At 45.5% G+C, this 24223-nt stretch overlaps 3 protein-coding genes across 7 annotated transcripts; 1 reads left to right on the plus strand and 2 right to left on the minus strand.

Annotated features, from left to right (window-relative positions):
* Positions 1–3277: 3277 nt before the first annotated feature.
* Positions 3278–14781, minus strand: LOC6612369 (sorting nexin-27). Of its 3 annotated transcripts, none has more exons than XM_032724511.1 (6): positions 13851–14781; positions 4985–5087; positions 4840–4922; positions 3937–4772; positions 3691–3869; positions 3278–3438 (listed from the first exon to the last, which is right to left on the minus strand). In XM_032724511.1, exons 1-6 carry the CDS (start codon positions 14174–14176, stop codon positions 3370–3372), a joined length of 1596 nt encoding a protein of 531 aa, XP_032580402.1. In that variant the 5' UTR covers positions 14177–14781; the 3' UTR covers positions 3278–3369. The 3 variants fall into 3 exon arrangements, with proteins under 3 accessions (XP_032580402.1, XP_032580403.1, XP_032580404.1); XM_032724512.1 differs by lacking the exon at positions 13851–14781 and adding an exon at positions 5172–5262; XM_032724513.1 differs by lacking the exon at positions 13851–14781 and adding an exon at positions 5211–5250.
* Positions 9479–11531, plus strand: LOC6612370. Its single transcript, XM_002036843.2, has 2 exons — positions 9479–10484; positions 10743–11531. The coding sequence occupies exons 1-2, from the start codon at positions 9533–9535 to the stop codon at positions 11186–11188; spliced, it is 1398 nt and encodes a 465-aa protein (XP_002036879.2). The 5' UTR covers positions 9479–9532; the 3' UTR covers positions 11189–11531.
* Positions 14782–15413: 632 nt separating the features above from the next.
* Positions 15414–23961, minus strand: LOC6612368 (integrator complex subunit 6). 3 transcript variants are annotated; one of them, XM_032724978.1, is made up of 3 exons: positions 23780–23961; positions 20956–21303; positions 15414–20537 (listed from the first exon to the last, which is right to left on the minus strand). In XM_032724978.1, the coding sequence occupies exon 3, from the start codon at positions 20473–20475 to the stop codon at positions 16627–16629; it is 3849 nt and encodes a 1282-aa protein (XP_032580869.1). In that variant the 5' UTR covers positions 20476–20537; positions 20956–21303; positions 23780–23961; the 3' UTR covers positions 15414–16626. The 3 variants fall into 3 exon arrangements, with proteins under 3 accessions (XP_032580869.1, XP_032580871.1, XP_032580870.1); XM_032724980.1 differs by lacking the exon at positions 23780–23961 and adding an exon at positions 23450–23714; XM_032724979.1 differs by lacking the exon at positions 23780–23961 and adding an exon at positions 22887–23393.
* Positions 23962–24223: the final 262 nt, after the last annotated feature.

Below are 24223 nucleotides of genomic sequence, written 5' to 3' on the forward strand. Positions count from 1 at the left end.
CACCGTACTTATGTTTTTGTAATCCGGCTGCACTGGTTACGCAGATATTGCTAATACGCCGCGTTTGCCCATCGTTAAAAGCTCTTTGAACTCTGCGACTGTTGCCCCACTGAATGAGTTAATTAAGTTCGTTTTCTAGCCATAAGCCAACTTCGTGGATCGCATTTGTTTGCCTGGCTAATTAGGCGTAATCTCGCACCTACTCCCTTCTCCGCTCCCCGCGAAATTCTCGACCTTGTTCCAGCGCCCAGTGTACACGAATATAAAAAGTCAAACAAAATTTAATCAACTGGCAAAGTCAAGAGCCAAACTCGTTCGTCGTCCGCCGATCCGATCATTTCGATCGAGCCTTTCAATAATTACATGTGTTACCTGATAAGGTAAACCAAACCAACCCAGCCACCCACATCCAACTGCTCCCCCTGGCTCCGCAAATTGATAATCTCACGGTGCGGAATGCCACAACTAATTCGCAATATTGTTTAACAAATTGCACTCATAAATTGTCTAGAGTGCGCAAATATTTGACGATTGAACTATATTTATGATCATTGCCACGGGAAAGGGTAGAAATGTGGATGGGTACGGTTGTAACTAGAAAAGGTAACAGACTACCGGTTAAATATAGAAATATCTCAATTTATATGTAATTTTAGTAGTTAAATTGAAATAATTATCTTGGAAATACATCAGCTGAATACATCTCATGTGTGGCCACCATAGCCTGTTGTCACTGTACCGCAGACTGAATCACATATTAGAGACGGTAATAAACCGATTTAGTGAAACACAAAAAAACAGGCATAAGTTTACAGCTTCTGATAAACCCAGTACAGTGGAACTAATCGCTGAAATGTATTAAAAACTAACTAACTAACTAACTAATTGCAAATACCCAGTTGCGATGGCGAATCGATAAACACCTTTAGACGCCTCGTTTCAAAATTAATAAACAGGTAAATAATTGTCATGCAATTCGCGATTCAAAGTCAGCGCCAAAGTTGGTCAACTATCGAATTATGTGCGAGTAATTTCAATAAGCCAATAAATAGTACTGTTTTTACCATGGCTATCTGATGACTACACTCAATCTTAAGTTGATTTAGGTGAGCAAAAAAGATACAAGTAATACAAACCACTAAATAAGAGAAAATCGTTTCGCAAAATAAATGATTTGAGTAATTTTGAAAAGGGGAAAAATGCAATTTGCTTTTATTATGCTTGTTTTCGATAAATTTGTTAAATTTGTTCATTTAGTTTAGTTGTACACTTAAACGTTTGATGAATGTTCCAGTTCACATACGCATTTATTTATTTATTATTCGCCGAGCTGTGTTTGTTGTCGTATTAAATGTGTTTAGAAAACATTGATAATGTTTATCGTAATTTTTAAGGAATGCATCTTCTTGTTGGCGTATATACTTTCTCGATATATGTGGCTTCTATATGCTTTCGCGATCACCGAGACGCCCAACACATTTTCTTTTGTTTGCTCAACAGCCACGAGACACAGAAAGAATAATCAAATAAACAACAAGAGAGTTAGTTGCATAGTATTATTAATTATTATATGGAATACACACAAATCTAAACTAAGCGCTTGCTACATATAAATGGCCAAAAAAAGGGACAAAAAAAATAATAAGAAGGAAAACGAGAGAGTAATAATAATAAACATAAGTGTAAATTCACATTAACGTAGGACTATAACTAAACATAATAAATACATTACGAGAGATTAACAAATCCAATACAGATGCGAACGAGATATGGAATCAATTAAATAATATATGTGTAAAATTAATCATAATAATCGTGTAAATTGTAAATATCACAAGCAGACGTCACTTGCATCGTTGATAAATGTATGCCTATATGCCATTCTATAATTATGCGGATGTGTAATTATGTTATGCCTTAAATCGTGTTAAAATGTTTAGGTTGCTTAGGTCTGGGATTTTCCTAATGTGATTTCTTGTGGTTTTCCGGCGTGAAGGGAAAAAGCTCAGCTGTTGTGCCTCTCTTTCTTGCGCCAGCCTGCCGTCTCTTTCTACGCTACTTTTGAGTTCGCCTTTGAGTTGACTTTAGTTGAGTTGCTTCTTAGTTTTGAGTCTCACTTTTGCATTTGTTCAATAACTATTAACGTTACCTTATATTTAACTAACAATTTCTATAGAAAGTTTCGAATGAGTACAATATTTTCAACATTTCATCGCATTAGTTATCTGGTAGATTTATATTGTTTCGTTTAGCATTTGCTTGGTGCCAACCCGCTTTTCTTTTGCTGATTTCTGATCTCTGATTTCTGATCTCTTGCGTTTCAGTTGAGTTCGATCTGGGCCTTCCTACGTACATACAAATAAATAAATGATCAATGTCTGTTGATTTGTTTGCTAAACATTTATGCATATGTATATATATATGATGTATATTTGTGTATAATTAAAATTGACTTTTTACAATTCATTATTTCAAAGATCTCCCTTAGCCGCTGCTTTCCAATGAGCAAAAAATATACAAACACAAACGGAACGAAGGGTATTTGGAAAAGTACGAATTAAATATTACGCTGAGGTTGGCTTAAATATACTCTTTTATATATTTTTGTTTGTTTGTTGCTTTTGTTTTGTTTATAATGTACGCATGTCTGTGAGTGGTGTGTAATATATATATGTATATATATATATCTATATTGTATAATGAGAATCGTCGGTTCTGCTTGATCTAAATTGGTGCCTGTGTTTGCTCTATGTGCTAAGTGCCGAAAACATTTGAAACATTTTTGTTGCTGCTGTTAACATTTTCCAACTTCGTCCAACCACCGGACCAGACGACCATCCCATCCCATCCCATCCCATCCCATCCCATCCCATCCCATCCCATCCCTTCCCATTCCATTCCAGCCCATCCGCATCCCAAATTGGAGCATCGAGAGCCGTGGCGATTGCAATTGCTTGTGAATGTACAAATTATATAAATGTATATATATATCAGTGCCAAATATACTTTACAATATATGTGGGTGAGGCATTCGGTGCAGCAGTGGGCCAGCACGAATCTGAGTGCACAGATTCCGGAGGCCCGACAACTGACCAGCCGGAATATGGCAAGCTAACCGAAGGAGATGTGGTGTGTGGACTCAGTGGCGGAGTATTCGGCAGTTCGGTTTCCCCCACCAACGAGCCACTAACGAACAATGTGCAATGCCTCGGCCCGCCTGGTGATGCTCGGTATGGAACTGGGTTGTTTAGTCTGCCCCTCCTGCCGTCGACGCCGTCGCTGCTGCTCTTTCTGCTCCTTCTGCTCCGCTGGCTCCTGCTCGTGCTCCTGCTCCTGGGCCTGCTCCTCCTGCAGCACCTTCCGCCTTCCCTAGTCGCCGCTGTCCTCCCACTTGCGCTCCTCCATGATGCGATCAAAGCAGTCCGCAAGGAATGCATGCTGCAGGATGGAAAACAATATTAATTAAATGCAATTCACAAGGGAGTGAATGGAGGGACTTGTGGCTTATATAGTGTGCAGCTGACCTCTCTAAATTACATTGCTAATCAACGAGACAATTGTTTGCCAATTAATTATGTCGTGTGCCTCACACAAAGGTAATTAATCGAAATACTCCAAGTTCAATCTACCATAAACTCTAAGGCTATACTATATGAACTATATATTGCACTTTTCCACATCCCAACTTACATATGGCGTGTAGACTTTGACCCAACGTGCTGGCTTATCTGGACGATTGTACTGAAAGCAGAATGACATGGACTCCTCGTCGCTCTCGGAGCGCGTGATGCTGTCCCAGGTCAGCTCGACCATTTGCGCCTCCAGCGAGCCATCCTCACGGCAGGCGTGCAGCCGAAAGCTCTTCATGCCTGTGAAGAAACGAGAGTTGTAACTAGATTGCGTTGAATAGGGGCGTTTCTAAATACGATTACTCACCCACGGCGGGCACAACGTGTCCCTCCTTGCGACTATCACAGGAGCAGTGGGGAAAGACGACGTCTCCGTATCCTGGCAGTGTGCGGGCCAAGGCCAGATAGTCGCCCGCCTTCTTGGCGTCCTGCAGCGCCTTCAGCTCGTACAGGCGACCATCGGCTCGGATATTGCCGCGATTCACCTCGTCGACCGCCTGATAGAAGATGAAGCGGCCAGCCTGTTCGCCGTCCGGCAGCGTCAGCTCCTTGGCCACCGAGAAGAGCCAGCGACGAACGCAGAGGCAGGTGGATGAGGCCGTGCTGTAGTTCTGCACGTACAGCTGATGTGGAATCTCGTGCGGCTGCAGCTTCCGCTCAAAGTTGTACTCGACGATCTCGAACAGGTAGAAATACTGCTGCGTGTAGGCGGTGAGATTGGCGCGCTGCACCAGAATCTCCCACACCACCTGGGCATTGGAGGACTTCTTCACCGACACGGTGCTCACTTCGTGATCGGGAAGCATCACCTTAATGTCCACCGGCGAGGCGGATATATCATCCTCGGTGTCGGTGAGAAAGTCCTGAACAGCATCGCTCTCGGCAATCACCCGCACAGCGCACACTTTCTCCAGATACTGCTCCAGACCGCGGCGCCTCGTGTCCAGCTGCTGTTCACTCAGCTGGAAGGGCCACTTGCCGGGCAGCTTGGGGAAGTTGAAGCCGGAGAACTCCTTGCGCAGCAGCGAGTGCAGGTTCGCAAACTCCCGATAGCGACGCGAACAGAGCTGCCTTCCAGCCATGTGTATATTGAAGACGATGTACCGCTCGCCATTCCGATTCACGATCCCATAGTCCGGTATGCTGAACAGGGGATAGCATATGTATATTGTTTATCCATTTAATAACTTTTGTTGAGCGGCAACTTTACCTAATGGGCAGCGAGCGCTTGTCCGAGTAATCGATGTAGGAGTAGCCGCTCTGATCCTCCTGCGGCTCCAGTCGATCGGCCTCCTATCGTGGTAGTATTTGTGCGTTATATGTTTGTGATTATATAAATTGTATTTTGAACTCACCTGCTGTGTCACCGATATCACCGTCAGAGTTAGGCAGTCACCGCCGGATTTGATCAGATCTACGACCTGTTTATGTGTGGCTCCCTCGACGCTGACGCCATTTCTGCAATTTAATGGAGAAAAGCATTAAGACATTAGTTTGTTTTTTTGATGGCAGTGTGATATAGGAGCTATAGGGAAACCCAACCGAAGACAACGTTTCTCTAAGGCAGTCAACTGCGCATACTGAACGGAATAAAAGGGCAGCATTTTGAAGGAGTTTGAACGGAATCGGTGCTGAACGATCGTCGCTGGCGAATTAAAGGCGTTGCCATCGAGCACAGATCCATTTAAGCGAAAATAACAACAGCGGGAGCCCAGAGATTGCGTCGATAATGGATGCATTGAAATTGCAGTGGCGTTGATAAGACGGCGACTCTGGATGGTCGACGGATTGGCGTCTCATCGATGCGGGTCAGGTTGGAATCCACTTATTGTATCTATCTAGGAGCGATGCTCTCAAACGTGAAGGTTGATAGACAGAGAAACGCATGAGGGGATCATTTTAGTGATAAGCACTTGAATTGAAATGAGGTACAAATTACAAGAATAAATCTGACAATCGAATAGGGGGAATGCCACAATTAATGAATTGGAACGACAACAAATGGCACCAATGCTATTTACACCACACTCGGAGTCCGCATTAAGTGAATCAAGTTGATAGCAATGAAATGGACACAACGAAAGGCCTTGGATATGGGCAGCTCCCAGTCTTCTTCCTCGATTTCCTTCACTTCGCCGGAGAAGGAGGCGTCTTCCGGCTTGCAATCCCATGCCATCCGAAAGTAAAGTAAAGTGAGTGAATAAATAAATCGCTGCAGATATCGCCGCACTTTGTGACGCACTGGTGGTATGGTTGAAAAGCTCCCGAGGCTCGCAGCATGACTCACATAGCGACATGTCAGAAATCCAGAAATCGGGGGCCAATCAGCCGGAGTGGTGGAGTGCTGGAGTAGCAAGGGGGAAGATGGAAGGAGATGTGGAGGAGAGTTCAGTGCAGGAGACTGAAACTGAAACTGAATCTGAAACTGAAACCTAAACCAAGACGCGACGACTCTGTGCTCCGGAAACCTGTTTGCCAGCCACTTGGTAAAAATAGTTAAGAAATACAGCAACGCTACAAAAAACAAGACGGAAACACAATAAAGCAGAAAAGATCACAACGAAAAGAGCAGCGCACAAAGCGATCTATGCATTTATTTATAGGCGAATGCAAATGCCTTTCCCACTTAATTGTGAGGCGAATGGTTTTTTTTTTTCGTTTACGAGCGACTGTATCATTTTCCATTAATTGTCCAAGTTTTTTTAAAAAAAAAAGAAAAAAAAAGAGTATATATAAAACCAAAGGGAAGAGTAGCTTGCTTGCAAATTTGCGCACAGTGGGACAGGTGGCGCCACACAGTGGGTGCACACCACCCACAAAGTGGTGGCAAGTGGCATGTGAAGCAACATATGGGCGCTATATCTACTATATATTGCCTTATTCCCAAGAGCATTTCATATCGATTAACATCTACGTGGCCACTTTCAATCACTTGTAGTACCACCCATCATACCCTCACCTAGGGTATCTGCAGAGCTGATACGCCGCAGCAACTGTCTTGGGCAAATACTAATGGGATGCCTATATTCATTTCGTTCAATGTTTATTCGCGATTTGTGTGCATTTCCCTACAGCACTAATTGGACATGGTAATGCGACTGGACTGTGGAGCGTTTCGTTACTACGGCGCATGCAATTGTTTAAGTCCAGCAAATCGAATAAATATTTGCCGGCCAGCGAACAAATAATAAAATCCGAAATGTTTACACACGAAATTTGAATAGTTGAGGGCGAAATGAAAAGATAATTCGCACATATAGGCCATGCAGAGTGGATTTCGAATATCTAAAAATAGGCTGCGAAATGTGAAGAGCAAATAATAATGCCCAATATAATACATTCAACTATATATATATTTGTGTATGTGGGAATGGAACAAAGCTGGCGCCTGCATTCCATGTTTGTATCTAATTCACCTTGGACAGACCACGTATGTTGTACTCCGCCTGCAAGTGAAATGTAATTCCATTAACGGGCATGGAAATCGAAAATTAATTAAGCCCAACAGGAATCCGCGCGAAGGACCAGACATGAGTGCTTAACAAGTGTCCTTCCATAGCTTAATTCTCGTTTTCAGTCTCAGTTTCTGTTTCTGTTTGATGTGCCTCCCGATCCTATGGCTACTCCCAGTCCCATACCCATTACAACTTCCCACATCCATTCCTCGTCGGGTTTATTTGTGGCTTAGTTTGGTCCGCATGAAGCCGAAAAGTGAAACCTGAAAACATGAAAACCTAAAACCGCCACCAAAACTCCTCGGTCTCTGCTCTCGGGCGCTCTAGGAAATGCGGAAATGTGGGCCAGCCAGTCCGCCAGTCAGTCATTCCGCCAGTCAGTCAGCTAGTCAGGCAACCAAGCCGCAACCACATCGACATCCCATCGCCCGTGGCCCATGGCCCATGCCCCGCACTTCCCATTCCACTCAATCCAAGTCGATCCAGTGACGTAAATCTATTGATTATTGTCGGGGCATATGCCACAGACCAGCAGCAACAACATTGACACAGAACCCAACCGCAAACACAAATTCGTGGCAGCATAAAAACAAAAAAACTAAAGGTGTCGATTCGTGGATACCCCATGAATACTTCATTGAGTTGGTCAAAGTGTTGAGATCTTTGCTCTATATATTTTGAGAATCAAATCATATATTTTAGTTAGAAACTCTTACTGCTCTTATTCCTTCAACACTACTCATGTTGCATGCCTGCTTTCGAGTTGCAAGTAGTTACTTTTTTGGGTACCACACAAGTCCACACAACACACACACTTTGGCTCACATGTGCTGGCTACAAATCAGCTAATGACCCTTCAATAACTCAAGCCATATGCCACAAAAACATTAGAGCCTTGTGTGGCAAGTTCGAGCTGGGAAATTGTCTGCCACTTGCGTGCTTAAAGGCTTCTTAACACTCAATTTAGTTTCGGCCTAAGAAGATGAACTTTAAATTATTGGCTTTAACTTGAAAGGCCAGGAGTTGGAAACAGCGAGGAGCAAATAAAAAGTGAAGGAAATTTCCGGCTCAAGATGCAATTGTTCCTCTGCGTTTCAATCAAGTTCCTTTCTTTTTATTGTTTGCAATGCCTGCAAAGTTGTTCTACGTATTCTACGAATGGATTTTTTCGTGTATCTTGATATGCACTGAAAGAAAAACTGGTGGAAATTGCTATTTGCAACGTTCAGATAAGCTTTTTTAAGGCCTACGAATGTCACGTTCAACAACGATTTATTGCTATATTTACCTAAATGTTTATATTTTGTGCACTTTTGCGTTGACATGACTGTTTTTTATCTTTGCTTGGCAAGCTGAAAATAGTTCATAATCCCCATTGATTGAGTCCCACAACCTTAGAACAGCCCCGACCCACGCACGACCGACCCCTCCCCCTCCTCCTACAACCAAGTACAATGTTAAGTGGACTGAGGAGACGGCCAAGTGCAAGCCGAGCACAAAAGCTGCAGAATATGGAATATGGCCAAAAGGACTGACTGTCTGTCTGTCTGGGGTGCTCAATTATGTGATGTATCCAGAAGTATCCATTCAGTGCTCTCCTCCTGCTCTCAAAGGAGCAGTCGCAAAAGGGCGATTCATCAAACCCACTTCCGGATTAATCCTGCCATTCAGGGATCAACGAACCCATTCCTGCCGACGCATCCAAGTTCACTTCCCAAGTGCATTACTTGGTTGCCCCTTGCAGTTGGGCAGAAGAAGTTGAACAACTTCCAATTATCATCATACGACACACGTAATTGATGGCCCATTTTCCTGTTGAAATGAATTAGGTTTCATATACATACATACACATATGAGTTAATTCAGTCAACAAAGTTGAGACGTAGCAAACGCAAATTGTCCAAGGAATTTATTTATTCAATTTGAATGGACAACAAACAACAACAAGTGGGGGTGTGAAACTTTCGCCGCTGCAAATGTGGGTTAAATTCGCAGGCAAATTGCGTATCATTCGGCAAAAGTTTACTATTTTTAATTGCCCAATGTTACTCAGTTTGTGTTTATCCCAAACTTAAAGATAATAATGTACTTTGTGTTTGTTCAAGTTGAATTTCAAGACAAACAGATAGATGATAACCTTTCAATGAATGATGTGCACAAGAAATCTGGGGATTCCCTTGAAATAATATTTATACCAATTGGAGCTCCTTGCCCTCAAGATCTAGTTCGTGTGCCTGGAACCAGTCAGCACTTGGAAAGTGCAATCATGAGCACTTTTTTGGGCCAACAAAGAAATGACCATTCCAGAAACTTATCCGGACCAATCAGTGCGAACTTGGATCCACTTGAGATTCAATGGCTAATCTAATCGCTGTGTAGCCTGCACTATACCTGCGCTCCAGTTCTTTGTGCCAGCAGTTAGTTAAGCGATTCAAGAGCGATTGAACGATGGCCAGAAAGCGAGCACTAGGTACCCAACTGCCGCTCCTCGCGCTGGGCGGCCTACTCATCCTGGGATTGGCCATAGTCGATTCCCTGGAGTGCTATGCCTGCGACTCCGCCGAGGATTCGGAGTGTGCCACCCGACCGGGTCAGCAGCTGGAAGTGGAGGAGTGCCAGCAGACGGGCGACGAGTGTGTCACCTCCATATCGGCGGGATTAACGCGACGCGGCTGCCTGGCGCGGCTGTATCCTAATGGCTACTGTGCCGCTCAATGTGACCGGTGCAATACGAGCCTGTGCAATCGGCACGTTTATCCCGCGGATCGATTGCGCTGCTATCAGTGCAGCGGATCGGATTGCATCGATGTGGCCAGTCGGCCGCAGTATCTGCTGCCGTGTCCGGTCTACCGGGAGGATGACAGGTGCTACACGAACGTAGTCCACTTATCCAACACCCTGCGCGGCTGTGAGCACACCAATTTGCCGACAACCTGTCCGCACGTCTGCCTGAAGTGCAATTACAACGGTTGCAATGCGGAGAAGACCGTCACGGAATCGCGCTGCCTTCAGTGCACCCACAATCGATTGGCCCCCAATCCGGACTGCCTGCGCGACCAGGATCCACGGGCGGCGCCGGAGGAGGAGCAGCCCAAGTGCTCGTTGAGCAACTCAACTGTGACGCACTGCGTCAACAAGGTGATGTACGGGCACAGGGAGTACTGCTTCAGCTACCGCAACACCCAGACCGAGGTCCTTCAGAGGGGATGCTCCACCGCCATGGGATTCTATCCCACCGGCGAGCTAACCGAGTGCCACGGCGAATTCTGCAACGCCAATTGCCAGGACATTGTCTGCGCCGCCTGCAATTCCACCGCGAATCCTGGCTGCCGTGCTGGCCGCAATTTGCCAACGGAAAAGTGCGCAGCGGGCACCACGGCCTGCTATTCCTGCGAGCAAGGTTAGGGTGAGTGGGGAATCTCGACCAGGAATGGCCCACTCAAACTGTCCGTTATTCATAAGGAAATAAAACTTGTTAAGCAATGCATTTCATCCAGGAATTTTAGTTGAATTGGCATTCATCCTTGATTAAAGTTGGTCATCTTTAATAAAGTTGAATAACATAACAATTTTGCTATTAAATAAGATCTTAATTCCATTTTTACGGATATCAACGCTTGAGAAACCCTTGTAACCCATTTCCCTCTTATAATCCCAGATACCTTCCTGCGACGTGGCTGTGCGGATGCGAATTTTGCACCCGCTGCCCTGGGCGAAAGTTGCCAGTTGTGCCGCGATGCGGATGGCTGCAATCGCTTCTCCGTCCGGAGCTGCTACCGCTGCAATGCCCAGGACCAGGATGCGGACTGTGCGGCAATGGACCTGCCCACGGCAATGACGACCAGCAATTGCTCCAGTCCCACGGAACTGTGCGTTAGCACGGTGGTCAGCCGACTGGACGGGATCTATACGGTGCGCGGATGCGAGGGTCAGGTGCCGGAGTGTTCCGCCAATGATCCGTACTGTGTCCGCTGCAACGGAAGTCTGTGCAACGATGCACCCACTCTCTGGCGGCAAACGCAACTCGATGTGGCTACGGATCAGCAATTGCCGCCTAGCTGGTGGTCACTCCTCCAGTACTGGTGGTTCAGGAAAATCCGATAAGCAGCCATTACATGGGTGGGTGGTCGACGAACGTAGCGTCGATAACTGATTAATGGGCGTGGCCAGGGGGCGGATGTGTTTGGGCGGAGGTAATGACGCGAGCGAAACGCCCGCAAAATCGGGCAAACAAAAGCACGCGGATAAACAAGCTACGGATTATTGCTGCTCATTGAAAGTACGGATTCCATAAACAAGGATTACATATTGTGATTCATGGATCATTAATTTCAAATTGTTCCTATACGTTTAATGTTTACATACTTTGTATTATTGCATGCTTTTGAAATTTAGAATTTAGTTTTAAGAGCTTGAACCCAGTTTCGATCCAAATATATTCATATTTTTGATAAATTTCAGCAGGTTTATGTTATCAAATATCCCGTAAAGTGAGCACAAATATATTAGCGGAATTTAAGCGCTTGGTTTCAGTTGAAAACTGGTTCGGAAACTGGCGGAAACTAAATGCAAATTTGTTTGCTTTTGCTTTCTGCTTTTTTGCATTTCGCTTGCCCTCTGCAGTTTATGCTTTCTTGTTGCTTTTGCTTTTGCTTTGCTTGTGCTTTGCTTTCTGTTTTTGTTAGCTCACGCGCAGCCGAATTATAACGGACGTCGGCATTGTTGTTGTATTTTTCACTGATAATGAAATGATGGGCACTGCAAATAGCAACAACAAGCCGCATAATAGTCAAACCCCTCCCCATCCCCTCCCCTCCCCTTCCCAGCTTTCATCCACGTCACTCATTCTATTTGCATTGGAAAAGTGTGGAAAATTTGCGAATTTTCCGTTGCCGACGAGGGAAGGTGACAATGATAATTAAGTTGCTGGGCGCTCTCCAGTGCGACGAAACTTTGGTAAAATTTATTAATTGAATTTCGCACCGAAAGCATACCGTATGATGTGCTGTGCGCTAGAAAGGGAGAGCGAAACCGCACCCACTATGAAAACAAAATGAAACTACAAGAGTAACGAAGTACAGTGAACACCATGTCACTTTAAATTCAGTATAAATGGGAATTGTAATAATTATCACATAATTAAGACTTGTTAAAGATTGCACTGCAACATTTAGCATATAATATTATACATTCTAAATTGAAACATCATTCATGCACGCTATCGAAAGCCCACTGTACATGAGTAATGAAATGAAATAAAATGATTGATGGACAGTCTCGACGAGAAGAAAGGGAAAGAGCGAGAGCGAGGGATAGGGAAAAGAGGGATACGAGATATTCACTGATAACGGGTATCGAAACTAAAATGTCAAAAGATGCTAAACAAAAGCTCCGCCAGACAGGGACGCAAAATAGAGGCAACGAGCAGCGGAGTAAAAGAAACAAAACAATGCGAGAAAAAAGAAATATAAGTGAGCATTTTAATTAGCCTGCATGCAATTGTGTTGGAATGAGTGTGTGTGTGCCCGTGTGTGTGTTGGTGCGGTGTGTCATAATATTATGCCATTCAAGAAAACATAGCAGAAAAAGGAGGAATAATAAGAGAGCACCTTTAGTTCAAATTAAAAGGGGAAAATGGCAAAAAGGAATGTGATAGCCTCGATTAAACATCGTTTTTAGAAACGAAAACATTTTCATTCATCAAGCGAGAAAGTAATTGAAAAATACGGTTCCCTTATTAACACGTTCCACTGACTCATATTTCTCCCTCATCGTATGTAATTCCTTATTTTTGTGCTATTCGAACAGGAATTCCGAGAAAACGATAAGCCCCAATATCATTTCATAACCAAAATGAAATACTAGCTTTGCAGAAAACGCGCCATTATCTAATCGTACACGCTTATTTTGTTTTAATAATATATGTACATATATGCATTATAGGATATGTATGACCAATACAGCTCACATTCTTTTGGGACTTTCTCGCTTTTTTAACCCAATTCGCGGTAGCAACCCTCTGAAATGTGTGGATAAATCCAGCAACAACCACCAACACACCAAGCAGGTAGCAGTGTTTATTGATATTCCCGGGCATTTCTGACCCACTACGAATTCACCTCCACTTCCAACTCCAACTTCAACACGCCCACAACTCCGGCAGAAAGAACAACCAACAAAAAAGTGGGCGGGGTCAGAGGTCGCACATGCAAGCCCTTCGTGGGGTTAACTTCGCTTACTTAACCCCCGGGCACCCCCAAAAAATACCAACACCATGAGCCATAAGCTTAAAGAGCTCACTCTTCAGATTGCCTTTTGAATTTTAACAAACTATGAGAGTTTTTTCTTCCACTCGGTGGCAAAATGAACTTCCTCGTGTTTCAAAAACTATTATTCAAGCTATAATTTGATAACAGATAGGTCTTAGTTAAACGTGTTTAACATCAAGTAACTTGTGCATATTTTCCCAATTAGTGATTGTTGCACATGCCTTAAGTTGCAAATAGACGGAGTGGTCAAAAGCAGGTTTTCAACTCGCTTATAATGATTCTAAGGACTTTATGAAGTTGAAAGCAATTAAAGGTAAGTACACAGCACTTTGCGATGAAAACTAGTTTTGGAATGCAACTACTTAGGATAGTTTAATGGATCATTGAATAGTTTCAAGCTCAGTTTGGAATGATGATACATCTGATAGTAGTGTGATATCAGCTCTTTAAGCTCCCAAAATATGCAATCTAGTCTATGTAACGTGGGTGGTACTTACACTTCCAGGATGCGATCGCCCTTCTTGATGCCCGCTTTCTCGGCGGCCCCGTTCTCAAGGACGGCGCTCACGTGCTGAAGGGGGGCGTACAGCTCGCCGTTGATCGAGCGCAGTTGACCCCCCTCGGAAACTTGGCCGCGCACGTTGAAGCCGAAGCCCGTTTCCGTTTTGTAAATGGTGACGACACGGGGTCCATTCGCTGTGGTCACGCCTACGCCGACGCCCATGACGACCGCGCCGCCCCCACCGCCGCCCGATGATGCGGAGACCACGGCGCTGGCGGGTGTTGGGGTTGGGAGGGGATGGTTTTCGCCAACGATGCTCATTGCGCCGGTCGTTCGCTCTCGCTCGCACTCAGTGGTGGTGGCTGCTCCTCTGCCTCCACTTCCTCCACCGCACACCCCTCTCCACCTCTCCTCCTCCGACGATACTGCTGCTGCTGCTGCGCCTCCGACGTTCCTGCTTTCCGCCACACAGCAGCGCTGTGTTGTTTGCACAATATCTTTTGTTGTGTTGTGGTTATTTCGCTCTTTTATTTTGCGTAATGTTTTCTGCAACTTCTTTTCGGCACACACACACAGCACACAACACACACACACGTATAGAGACAGGCACCGCCACTTTTACTTTTTACGCTCCTCGCTCACTCCGCTTCACCACTGTGCGCTGTGCTCCACCGAAACTCCTCTGACTCTTTCGCTCGCACACACACGCGCACACACCGAAAAAAATGTATTATTTATGTGGCTTATTTTAGTTAACACACGCCTGTGTTTTCGCTTCTAATTTTATTTTCGCGCTGCGCATTTTTGCTCTGTTAGTTGGTCTGTTCTGTGTGTTGATACTCGTAGCGTAGCCTTCCGATATCTTTCCGAGTATCGCAGTAACTGCCAGTCGATGTATCGCTGGCGTCCTATCGCACTGGCGGACCGATTGCGACTGAGCCATCGTGAGAACCGATCAGCTGGCCGTTAATCGATAGCTATCGGTACTGTGCAACACTACTATCGCCAGTCGCGAGGCACGCAAATATGAGCAGCCACAGTATATTTATTTAGTATATATTTAGAATATACTAAAGATAGTACATTATAGTAGTATATACTAAATAAATACTCATTTAGTAACTAAGAAAATACCATACTGTATTTGAATCCGTTATTTTTCAAATCCGAATTCAAATACGAGAATGTAACGGTCCAATTTTAATTCAAAACAGTTCGTACCAAAACAACACATATTTGCATCAATTAAATAAAGGAAAATTTAATTATAATGCAACTAAGTACAATAAAATAATAATAAAATGTTTGAAAAATAGTCTTTCATTATAAGCTAAGAAAAAACTCTAAAACGTTCCAAAGCCAAAGCAAATTAGATGGTCTTAAATGATGCAATGGGTTAAAGGTTTTGGAGGAGCGACGGCGACCGCGAGAAGGGATCATTCATACATGTGGCATGGTCGCCGACGCTTTTTGATGAGGGGGGAGGGGTGCTAAAGGAGTATGCTTTAAATATGGTTTTTGTGAAGTACCCAAGATATTTCCACCCATCACATGAAACTTGAATGCAATGCTCCTCTTTTTATTTTCGTTTGATTTCGTATTGATTTCAGTGTGCTTTGCTGCTGCTCTGTTGATTCTGTTGTGGTTGTCTTATGAAATTTGTTAGATACGCAGACTCTAAATTGTACATCATTATTTAATAATGAAGCAGTTCTAAAACACTGCCCGCCGCCTAACTACTAGTAAACGTTTTCTCTTTGTGTTTTTTTTGTTTTTGTTATATCTCAATTACTCACAGGCCATGCATACAAACATACACGTAAAAAAATAGTGCAAAAATGTATTACTTTTTCTTGGTATTCTATATGTATAACAAACGGTACGTTTTCGCTTATCGTTTTGTCTGCCCTTCTGCAGACTATGCTCACATTACAATTCGCATAAATATTTTTAAAATAAACATAACATACTAGCAAATAATATATTGGAGGATTTAAGGAAATACAGGGTAATACAATTCTTTTTGATAATGAAACGCTGACCCGATTTAGATAATATCCTCTATATACATATGTATGTGTATAAACATATACATATATCTGTTTTTGAAGGGTCATCGCTTTTGTTTTTTACGTTCTCTATTCGTTTTGGCTAAAATCAAAGCAAAGTGGTCTTGAAACAGGTCCAACAAAAATTGGCTAAAACGTGTGGGGCTCATAAGCTCAAGCTTTTCCTAAACTTTTCACTTTTTTTTATACACATACACTACACTAAAACTAATCTTAATTTATCTAAGTCTAATTACAATTATTCCTAAGCTCAAGAGAAAATATTAATTTACGTTTACATATTTATACTAAGTAAAAAAAAACTACAACTGAAACGGCTGCTAAAAAATCCCCTCGCTTTATATTTTAAGTTATATCGCTAACTAACGTCTAGCTTAAGTATTTATTTAAATATATGTTACAATTACATGTAGCTTGCCATAAAAATGTGGTGTTTTCTCTCATTTAGAATTGCGGCTGCTTGTTGGTTTTGTTGTTAATATTATTGTTGCTTGTTTGGTATGCGTTGATCCCCATCCAGATCCTGTGGGTTACCTGTCCTGGCAATTATTTACAATATATGGAAATTGACGAGAATTCTTGGCTTCCGCGGCTGCTCTTCCCTTCCCAGTTTCGGTTTAGATTTCGATTTCGATTTTGTTGACATCACAGACAGATGGATTGGATGACCCCGCGGGCTCAGTGGTGCCACATGAGCCATCGTTAACTCTTGGCGACGGCCTGCTCCGCGCCGGCGGTCGCTTCAGTGGTTCCCAGGGCAGTTAACTGCTGCTTGCGATCCCACCACTCCTGTATGCTGGACGCCATGCGATGGCGGCGGAAGCGCATCGATTCCACGATGCACATGTCCACGAAATCCGACTGCATATCCTGGTCGCCCTTGACCAGATTTAGGTGCTCCAGCAGCTGGCTGTAGTCTCGGCCGGGTCGGCGTATATCCCTGAAGATCTGCAGTCGCAGTTCGATGTTGTGCTGACGGGCCGCTTCGCGCTGCTCCTCGGTGAAAATGAGCGGCAGGCTCTGTGCCGGTGAGCCCATGCCTCCGTTGTTGTGCGTCGGCGAGGAGCCGCAGCTGGAGTTGATCTTCACCTCCAGTTTGTTGGGGCTGCTGTTGTTGTGGCCCCGGTGGTTGTGATTGTTGCTCATCGCCGAACCGCCAGCTGTTCCGGCGGCGCTGGTGTTATTGTTGTGATGATTGAGACCACTGGCCCAGTAGTAGTGGGGATTTCCCGCTGCAGTGCTGCCCGCAGTACCCGCTGTCCGTTTCAGGGCATCGAAACTGTTGCCACCCAGCGAGGCATGATCATCGGATGAGACTCCTCCGCCACTATCCGTGTTGCCATTGCCATTCAAATTGCTGTTGCTTGCGCCCGCTCCGACCGAGGAGCCACTGCCTGTTCCATTGTGACAGGTCTGCAGTATGCGCGAGATCTCTGAGGCATCGTTGATGTCATTGTGGCTGAAGTAGGCGGAACTGGACGATAGTCCCGAGCTGCTGGCAGCGGGCGTACTTGTACCCAATGGTGTAAGAGGCGCCAAGGACAATGGCGAAGGTGGGGAAATGGCTGAACTGTGACCGTGCCCATAGCCATTGGCCAGTGGCAGCGATCCCGGCTTGCTGACACCGAGTAGCCCCGCTCCACCACCTCCCGCCGCTCCACCCAGGGAGCTCAGGTTGTCCAACGGCGAGCTCGGACCACCCAGATTACTGCTGTAGGCCGCATGGGTGGTCAGTCCGTTGAGGGGCACGTAGAGAACGCCAGGGGAACTGGCGCTGGAGCTGATGGAACTGCTGCTGGCGGCCGCGACGGCGGAGCAAACTTCGCTGCCATTGCTGGCCGGGATCACAGATGTTGCTGGCGTGGCTGAAACTGCTGGCGATGCTCCAGTTGACGACGGTTCGTTAGCTGAAGACGCACCCGGCAGGGATGTCCCGCCTGGAACTGCTTCCGTTTCGCCCGCTGTCGCATCGTCGCTGATGCCATTGATGAAGTTGTGCACATAGCCATTGAGGGGCGTATCCTGATCGCTGGTCTCCTCCTCGTTGAAATCGAAACTGATGCCCAAGCGATCCGAATGCGAGATTGACATCCCTGAATCACTGGCCGAGGCCTCCGATGTGGAGCTCGCAAAGCTGCTGTTGCTATTGCTGTCCTCGTCGAAACAGCTGGAACTGGCGCCATCAGCGCCCATAGAGGAATCGCAGCCGGGTATGGATGACGTGGCGCCTGGTATCGGTGATCCTGGTGCACTACCCGTTGTGGAGGAATCAGTGCTGGAGCTCGAAGATCGCGAGTCCGTAGATGATCGACGGAATTCAAAGCTACGTGGTAGCGGGCCTGCCTTCCTCTTTCGCCCACGAGACGTGCCGTCCACTTTCTTGGAGGATCCGCCACTGCCACCTGCGCCCAGCATCAGTCCTGACATTCCACCGCCCATTCCGGCCATTCCGGGCATCCCGGGACCCGAAACACCGCCGGGCGAAGAGCCCGGGGATGAGGGGCCCGGTCCAGTGGGCGGGCCCGATCCGGAAGGTGAGCCGGGCGGGGCTCCACCCGGTCCATTGCCATTTGGCGACTTCATTGGCGCCACATCACTCAGATCCGCCTCGTCCACCATCACCATGTGCTTGTCCTTCTTGTACGGATTACCGAACATGTGCTGCCGCACATTCGTCGGCTCGATTTCACGCAGCGGATTGTCCTTGTTCTTGAGGTACTCCTGGTAGTTGCCCATCTCGGCGATGGGCAGGCAGTGGCCCGAGTCTTTGGCCACCAGCGAGACGGGTCGCAGTAAGGTCTCACGCATCTTGGATATTTCCTCCACCAAATCCCGCCGCGGTATATCGAAGGGATTGCGATGCGACTTGGCCGACGACTGATGCGTCGGCTGCGGCACCACAATCGTAAAATTTTCCACGGGATCTATTTCCCCATGCAACTTGGAAAATATATCCCGGAGCAGTGGATGCCGCACCAAATCTCTGCGCAACGGCACACCTGTGAACAGTTTACCCGTCTCCACTTGACGATATGGTAGCTTCGGCTGCTTTAGCTGCTTGTAAACCTTCATGCAAAGATTCTCCTGATCCTGCTTGGCCGTATTCTTGATGTGCTTCAGCTGATTGGCGATCGTGGGCGACAGATAGTTGTCCACATTCTCCGGCAGCAGGAACTGCAACAGCTGATACGGCACATTGATGTTGACCAGCGCCTTACGCAGGAACGGGCAGTAATACGGCGGTATTGAACGCACATAGGCGTTAAATTTGTACATCAGATCGCTCGGCGGACTCATATTGTACTTGTGGATGAGGTCATGCAGAATGGGCAGCAACGCTGGATAATTGTAGGCGAGTACATAGAGGTGTACCTGCGAAAAGTTGGGAGCCGCTTTTAGGTAGCCAAAGGGCAGCTCGAATCCATGCATTCCATTGGTCACAATCACCTGCCAGCACTTGTTCATCTCGCGCTTGTTGAGAATCTGCAGCGTTAGCGGACAGCCTTCAATCTCGTACTTGTCGACGGGAAAGCTGCGCACCAGCTGTGGCTCGTCCACCGCCGGCGTCAGGACCTTCAGCTTGGGATGTGCGTCGCGAGGCGGCAATGTGATCGCCTTGGAGTCCGGCCAATAGGGCTCCGGCAGTGGCCAATAGCCGATGGGAAAGGTTTTCTGCGTAATGTGCTTCTGCACGTAGATCATCTTCTTCACCGGCTGGAAGACAATATCGGGTGCGGGAACCGCTCCGGACGTTGAGGGTATTCCCATGCCGGATATCGTGCTCGCACCCGCCGCTTCGCCAGCGGTAGCGGAAGTAGCCTCCTTGGGCAGCATAGGCTCGAACTGCAGCACCACACCAGGCTGAACCTTTTGGACAAGACTTTCAATGCACTGGTTGAGTACGTAGTGGCTTCGCACTCGATATGAACGTCCGCCGGTGACCTCGCACATCCGTTCGATGGGAGAATCGTCATGCGGCACCTTGCCATCCACTCGCTCGTCAATCTTGTTGCCCGGCATGCGGAGGACCAGTGAAAACAAGCGCTGATCCCAGCGAAATGGCTCCTTGGTGAACTTTGTGCCCGGTATTTGGTTGCTTAGCGGCAGTATGATCTCCTGATGGACACCGTTCCGGTACGAATAGCGACCGCCGTCCGTAATCACAATGATGACCGATGGCTCCAGGTAAAACGGGCACCTGCCCTGCCCGTACGTATCGATGCCCGACTGCATGCGATTCAGATTTAACAGATCGAACGCATTGCGCAGCGATTCACCCATCGAGGTGAGGCCGTGACTCTGCAGGTTCTTCAGCTCGTTCATGAAGGTGGCATGGTTCTCCTTCCATCCAGCTTTCACGTTTGCCGGTGGCTCCTCGAATGTGAGCAGCATGTAGCGATCTCCCAGGCAATCCTGCGTACGCTGGCGATACTTGAGGAACGTCTCCACGGCGCCCTTGGCAATGTCCAGATACGTCTTCTGTACCCCATTCACATACGCCTTCTGGCACATGGACGAGGAGGTGTCCACCAGGAAGAGTATGATTGTCATGGCGATGATTGATCCTGTGTTCGAGGGACCTCTTCCTCTTGCCTTTCCCTCTCTCTGATATCCTAGAATGAATGAACAAATGTTTCAGATTAAAATACTATATATATTGTAGAGTAAAGGAATGTCGGCTTGCAGTTACGCTTTCTTGGCTCTTCTATAACACAAATCTTCACACAAAATGAAATTAAACCATGACGTAATTTAATTCTAAGTCAAAACAATGTGAAATCTTACAGAGTTATGCACAAATGTATAATAATTTGAGTTTCAAGCCAAACAATTTGGTCGTACGCTTTTTGAAAAAAAAAAAAAAAAACGTAAAAATTAGCAGCTAAAAGAACTCAACTTGGAAAACTCATAAATGTGATTCGTTTAACGTTTTGGTTTTTATAGCTAAATCAATGTTTGGAAAACGTTATCGGTCTCGGTAGAGGTTCAATTTTGATTGACCAACAAAACAAAAAGTCGAGCTTTACTTACTTTATCTCTTATCTTTTATCGTTGATCTTCTATTTCCCCTCTCGGGAGCACTTTCTCCCGCTCCTTCTCTCTCTCTCTCTTCCTGCTGTATTCTTGTTATTTGTGGTTGTTGTTTTTGTGTTTGTTGCTATCTCCCTTTGTGTGTGTATGGGTGTTTAGGTTTTGTTTACGTTGTTAGCAGCTCTCTTTATCTGCTTGTTGTTTTTGCTGCCGATTCTCTTGCACTTGTTGTTCTTGTCCTGGGTTTGATAGATTTGCTCTTTTTCTGCGTTTCGCTGTTCCGCTTCTATGGTACATGTTGCGTGCAACAGCTGACATTTGGACTGGAGAAACAACAACAACAGCGAACTGCGAATGGTAACGAAACGAAACAGAACAGAACGAAATGGTAATGAAACAGGCACGCAACTGGTTGTAAAATATCAATAGGTTGCGCATACGCACTGTGCACAATCGATTAAGAAGCGGTAATATAAATCCATACAGATAATGGAACAACTGCGTAATCAACGATATCATACACAAACTATATACACAATGCACACTCTGTCGCATAACGCAAGTGCTAATTAAACAACAAAATGGAATTTAATTCCCAGAGGGTCAGCCGTTGGTCCTAGAGAGCTAAATATTTATGTTGGGGAAAATCGCTTTGACACAAATCCAAATCCACTCCGCTCCACTCACTGGCCATTATGCCTCCTCTCCATCTCCTCCTCGCTCCTTCTAACTCGTTCCTCCTTCTCTTTCTATTGATGCCCCACTACGGAGTCATTCACTCGACACCACTGCCACCACTACTACGCTCTGCTGGCGTCGCCTAGAGATGGCAACGTGAGCCAGGTGGGCGAGACGCGTGTGAATAGCTTTAGCTTTGCCAAAAACATTACGAACTTTTTAGCATTAAACAATAATATTTACATTTCTCGTACTTTTAAAACAGAGTGCTGAATTTAACATGGGATTAATTTTCAAAATAATAAATTAGTTATATTCATTTGTAGCAGTTGTAAACTAGGTACAAATAACCCTTCTTGCGTTTATTACAATATAACAAGAAGTCATTATAACGCAGGTGCAAAAGAGATTGATCTTAAAATGGTTCTCTATTTTTATACGCAAAAAATATTTTTATCTTTTTGAAACTATCTAAAGTATAGCATACAAAGTGTTTCGATTCGATATATTGTGTGATTGATATTCGCTGCCCCTATTAACAAAGTAGATTACTCTTCCCACCATCTCGAGTTGGGGTAAAAGGTAACCGTAAATCGATTACACAATGACCAAGCTCACGATCGTGAGTGTGTGTGCGAGGGAGCACGACTTACGCATCTCTGATGGAGAGCAAGGGAGACGACTGGCCGAAGAAGGGGCGGAGGAGAAGAAAAATAAGAAAGGGGGATGGTATGTGGTGGATGCCACTGCCAGGGGGAGGAGAAGGAGGAAAGCGATTAACCAAAGCCGGGATAACGATAACGATCACTCGGCGATCGCAGGCGTAACCCACATCCTTACACCTCAAATTAGGACAAGTCAACTAGTCTGAATGTGTTTTTACCGGGGGAGCCGTAATTGTCTTGAATTCGACTGCAAAACATTCAATTTCTATTTGAATAAGAGCGCAAACACATACGCACACTCGCGCACATGGACGTGCACACACACGTTCGCACACGCACGGTTCAGTTTGTGGTTGCCAGATACCCCCACTTTGGACAGGTAAAACATTGAGCGGAAATTAAAAGATATCTAAAAAATTTCACTAATTTTTTTCTTAAGCAAAAGCAACACAAAATTTGGATTACACGAGCGGTGTGTGATTTATCGTTAATCTGGCAACCCTGCACCGACGTGTTGGTCGGGTGCTGGTGCCTGCGGGGGACGAGTCGGCCTATTGTGTTCGATGGCAATCCACAAAGCTCACATACACGTTTAAACCAAAATGATATAGGGCCGAGCACTTCAAGTAATCGAGTTTTTTCCGTCTAATTAATCTCGGCGCAGCGATGTTTTGGCCAACAAAATGACACGGCTCTTCTTCGGAATTCACTTATGCAGCAGCGGCAGGGTTGCCAAAGCACGAAATACGGTGAAAAAATAAACACACTGTTTCTTGTTGTTTCGCATAAATAGGGGGCGGCAAAGGGGTGCAGGGCCTTTGATTGGTGGTCATTTTTCATTTGGATGACCTTAATTTGCATGTGATAATGCTGATTAGTGCAGCCGCGTTATCGGCACGGTAATCGTTATCGCCAGAGTTGCAAGCGCTCGCGCATCGACAGCCCGCCAAAGCTTTCGAATTTCAAAATGTGTGGTCGTATGTAAAAAGTGCGATTCTAAGGATCGTATGGTTAATATTTTAGTTTTATATTTTCTCTCCCAAAAAAAAAAAAAAAAATGGCACAACATTCATACACAACTACACCGGCAGCATCTTCGAGAGTTTCCGGTCAAAAAAAAAAATGAATAACTAAAACAAAAACGCACTCACAAACAGAGGAATGTTTCTCTTCCTCCCAATACTCTCAATAATTTTCGATTAGCTTCTATATGCCGCGCCACGATTTTTTATTCTGTTATATTTTTACTTTGTGCCAACAGAAATTTATCACCACCGCGCGAGAGAGCGAGAACATACACGCACACACACAGCCAGAGTGCGCTCTCTTTCGCTCTACCGCCGAGGTGCATAGGCGAGAACGACCGACAGACGCGACTAACGGTCGACCGGACCGACCGAACAACCGTCGCTATCGCCGTCCCCCTCTCGCTCGTAGGTTTGTATCGGGGAGTTGTTGCTTACACGCACTCGCACACATACTTTTGCACACTGGCGCCTCGTCACTGTTGTTGCATTGCTGTCGTCCACTCCTGCGCTTCTTCTTCTTCTCTTGTTCGACTCGCTTCTCTTCGGATTTTACTTTGCTGCCGAGCAATAACAACACAACACTACCGTTCTCAAAGTTCGAATGATTTGATGCCGTTCTGTCAAACGACGACCGTATTTCGGTGTGGCCGAGAGGCGCCAATTCAGTGGGGCCGTATCACGACGATTCGGAAAAGCCGACCGAAGGGGTCACGATTAATGGATTTGTGGTTGAATTAACTGAGTTCGTAATAATTGGTGTCGAATATTTACTTAACTTGTTAGGGGATTTATATGTATTCTGCACATTTGAAGTTTAATGTCATCAGTTAGGTATAATCCATAACATTCACTTAAAATGTTATATCGTTAATCTTTGATCCAAATATACAGCATCAC

This window comes from Drosophila sechellia, chromosome X, assembly GCF_004382195.2.
Source record: "Drosophila sechellia strain sech25 chromosome X, ASM438219v1, whole genome shotgun sequence".
NCBI lineage: Eukaryota > Metazoa > Arthropoda > Insecta > Diptera > Drosophilidae > Drosophila > Drosophila sechellia.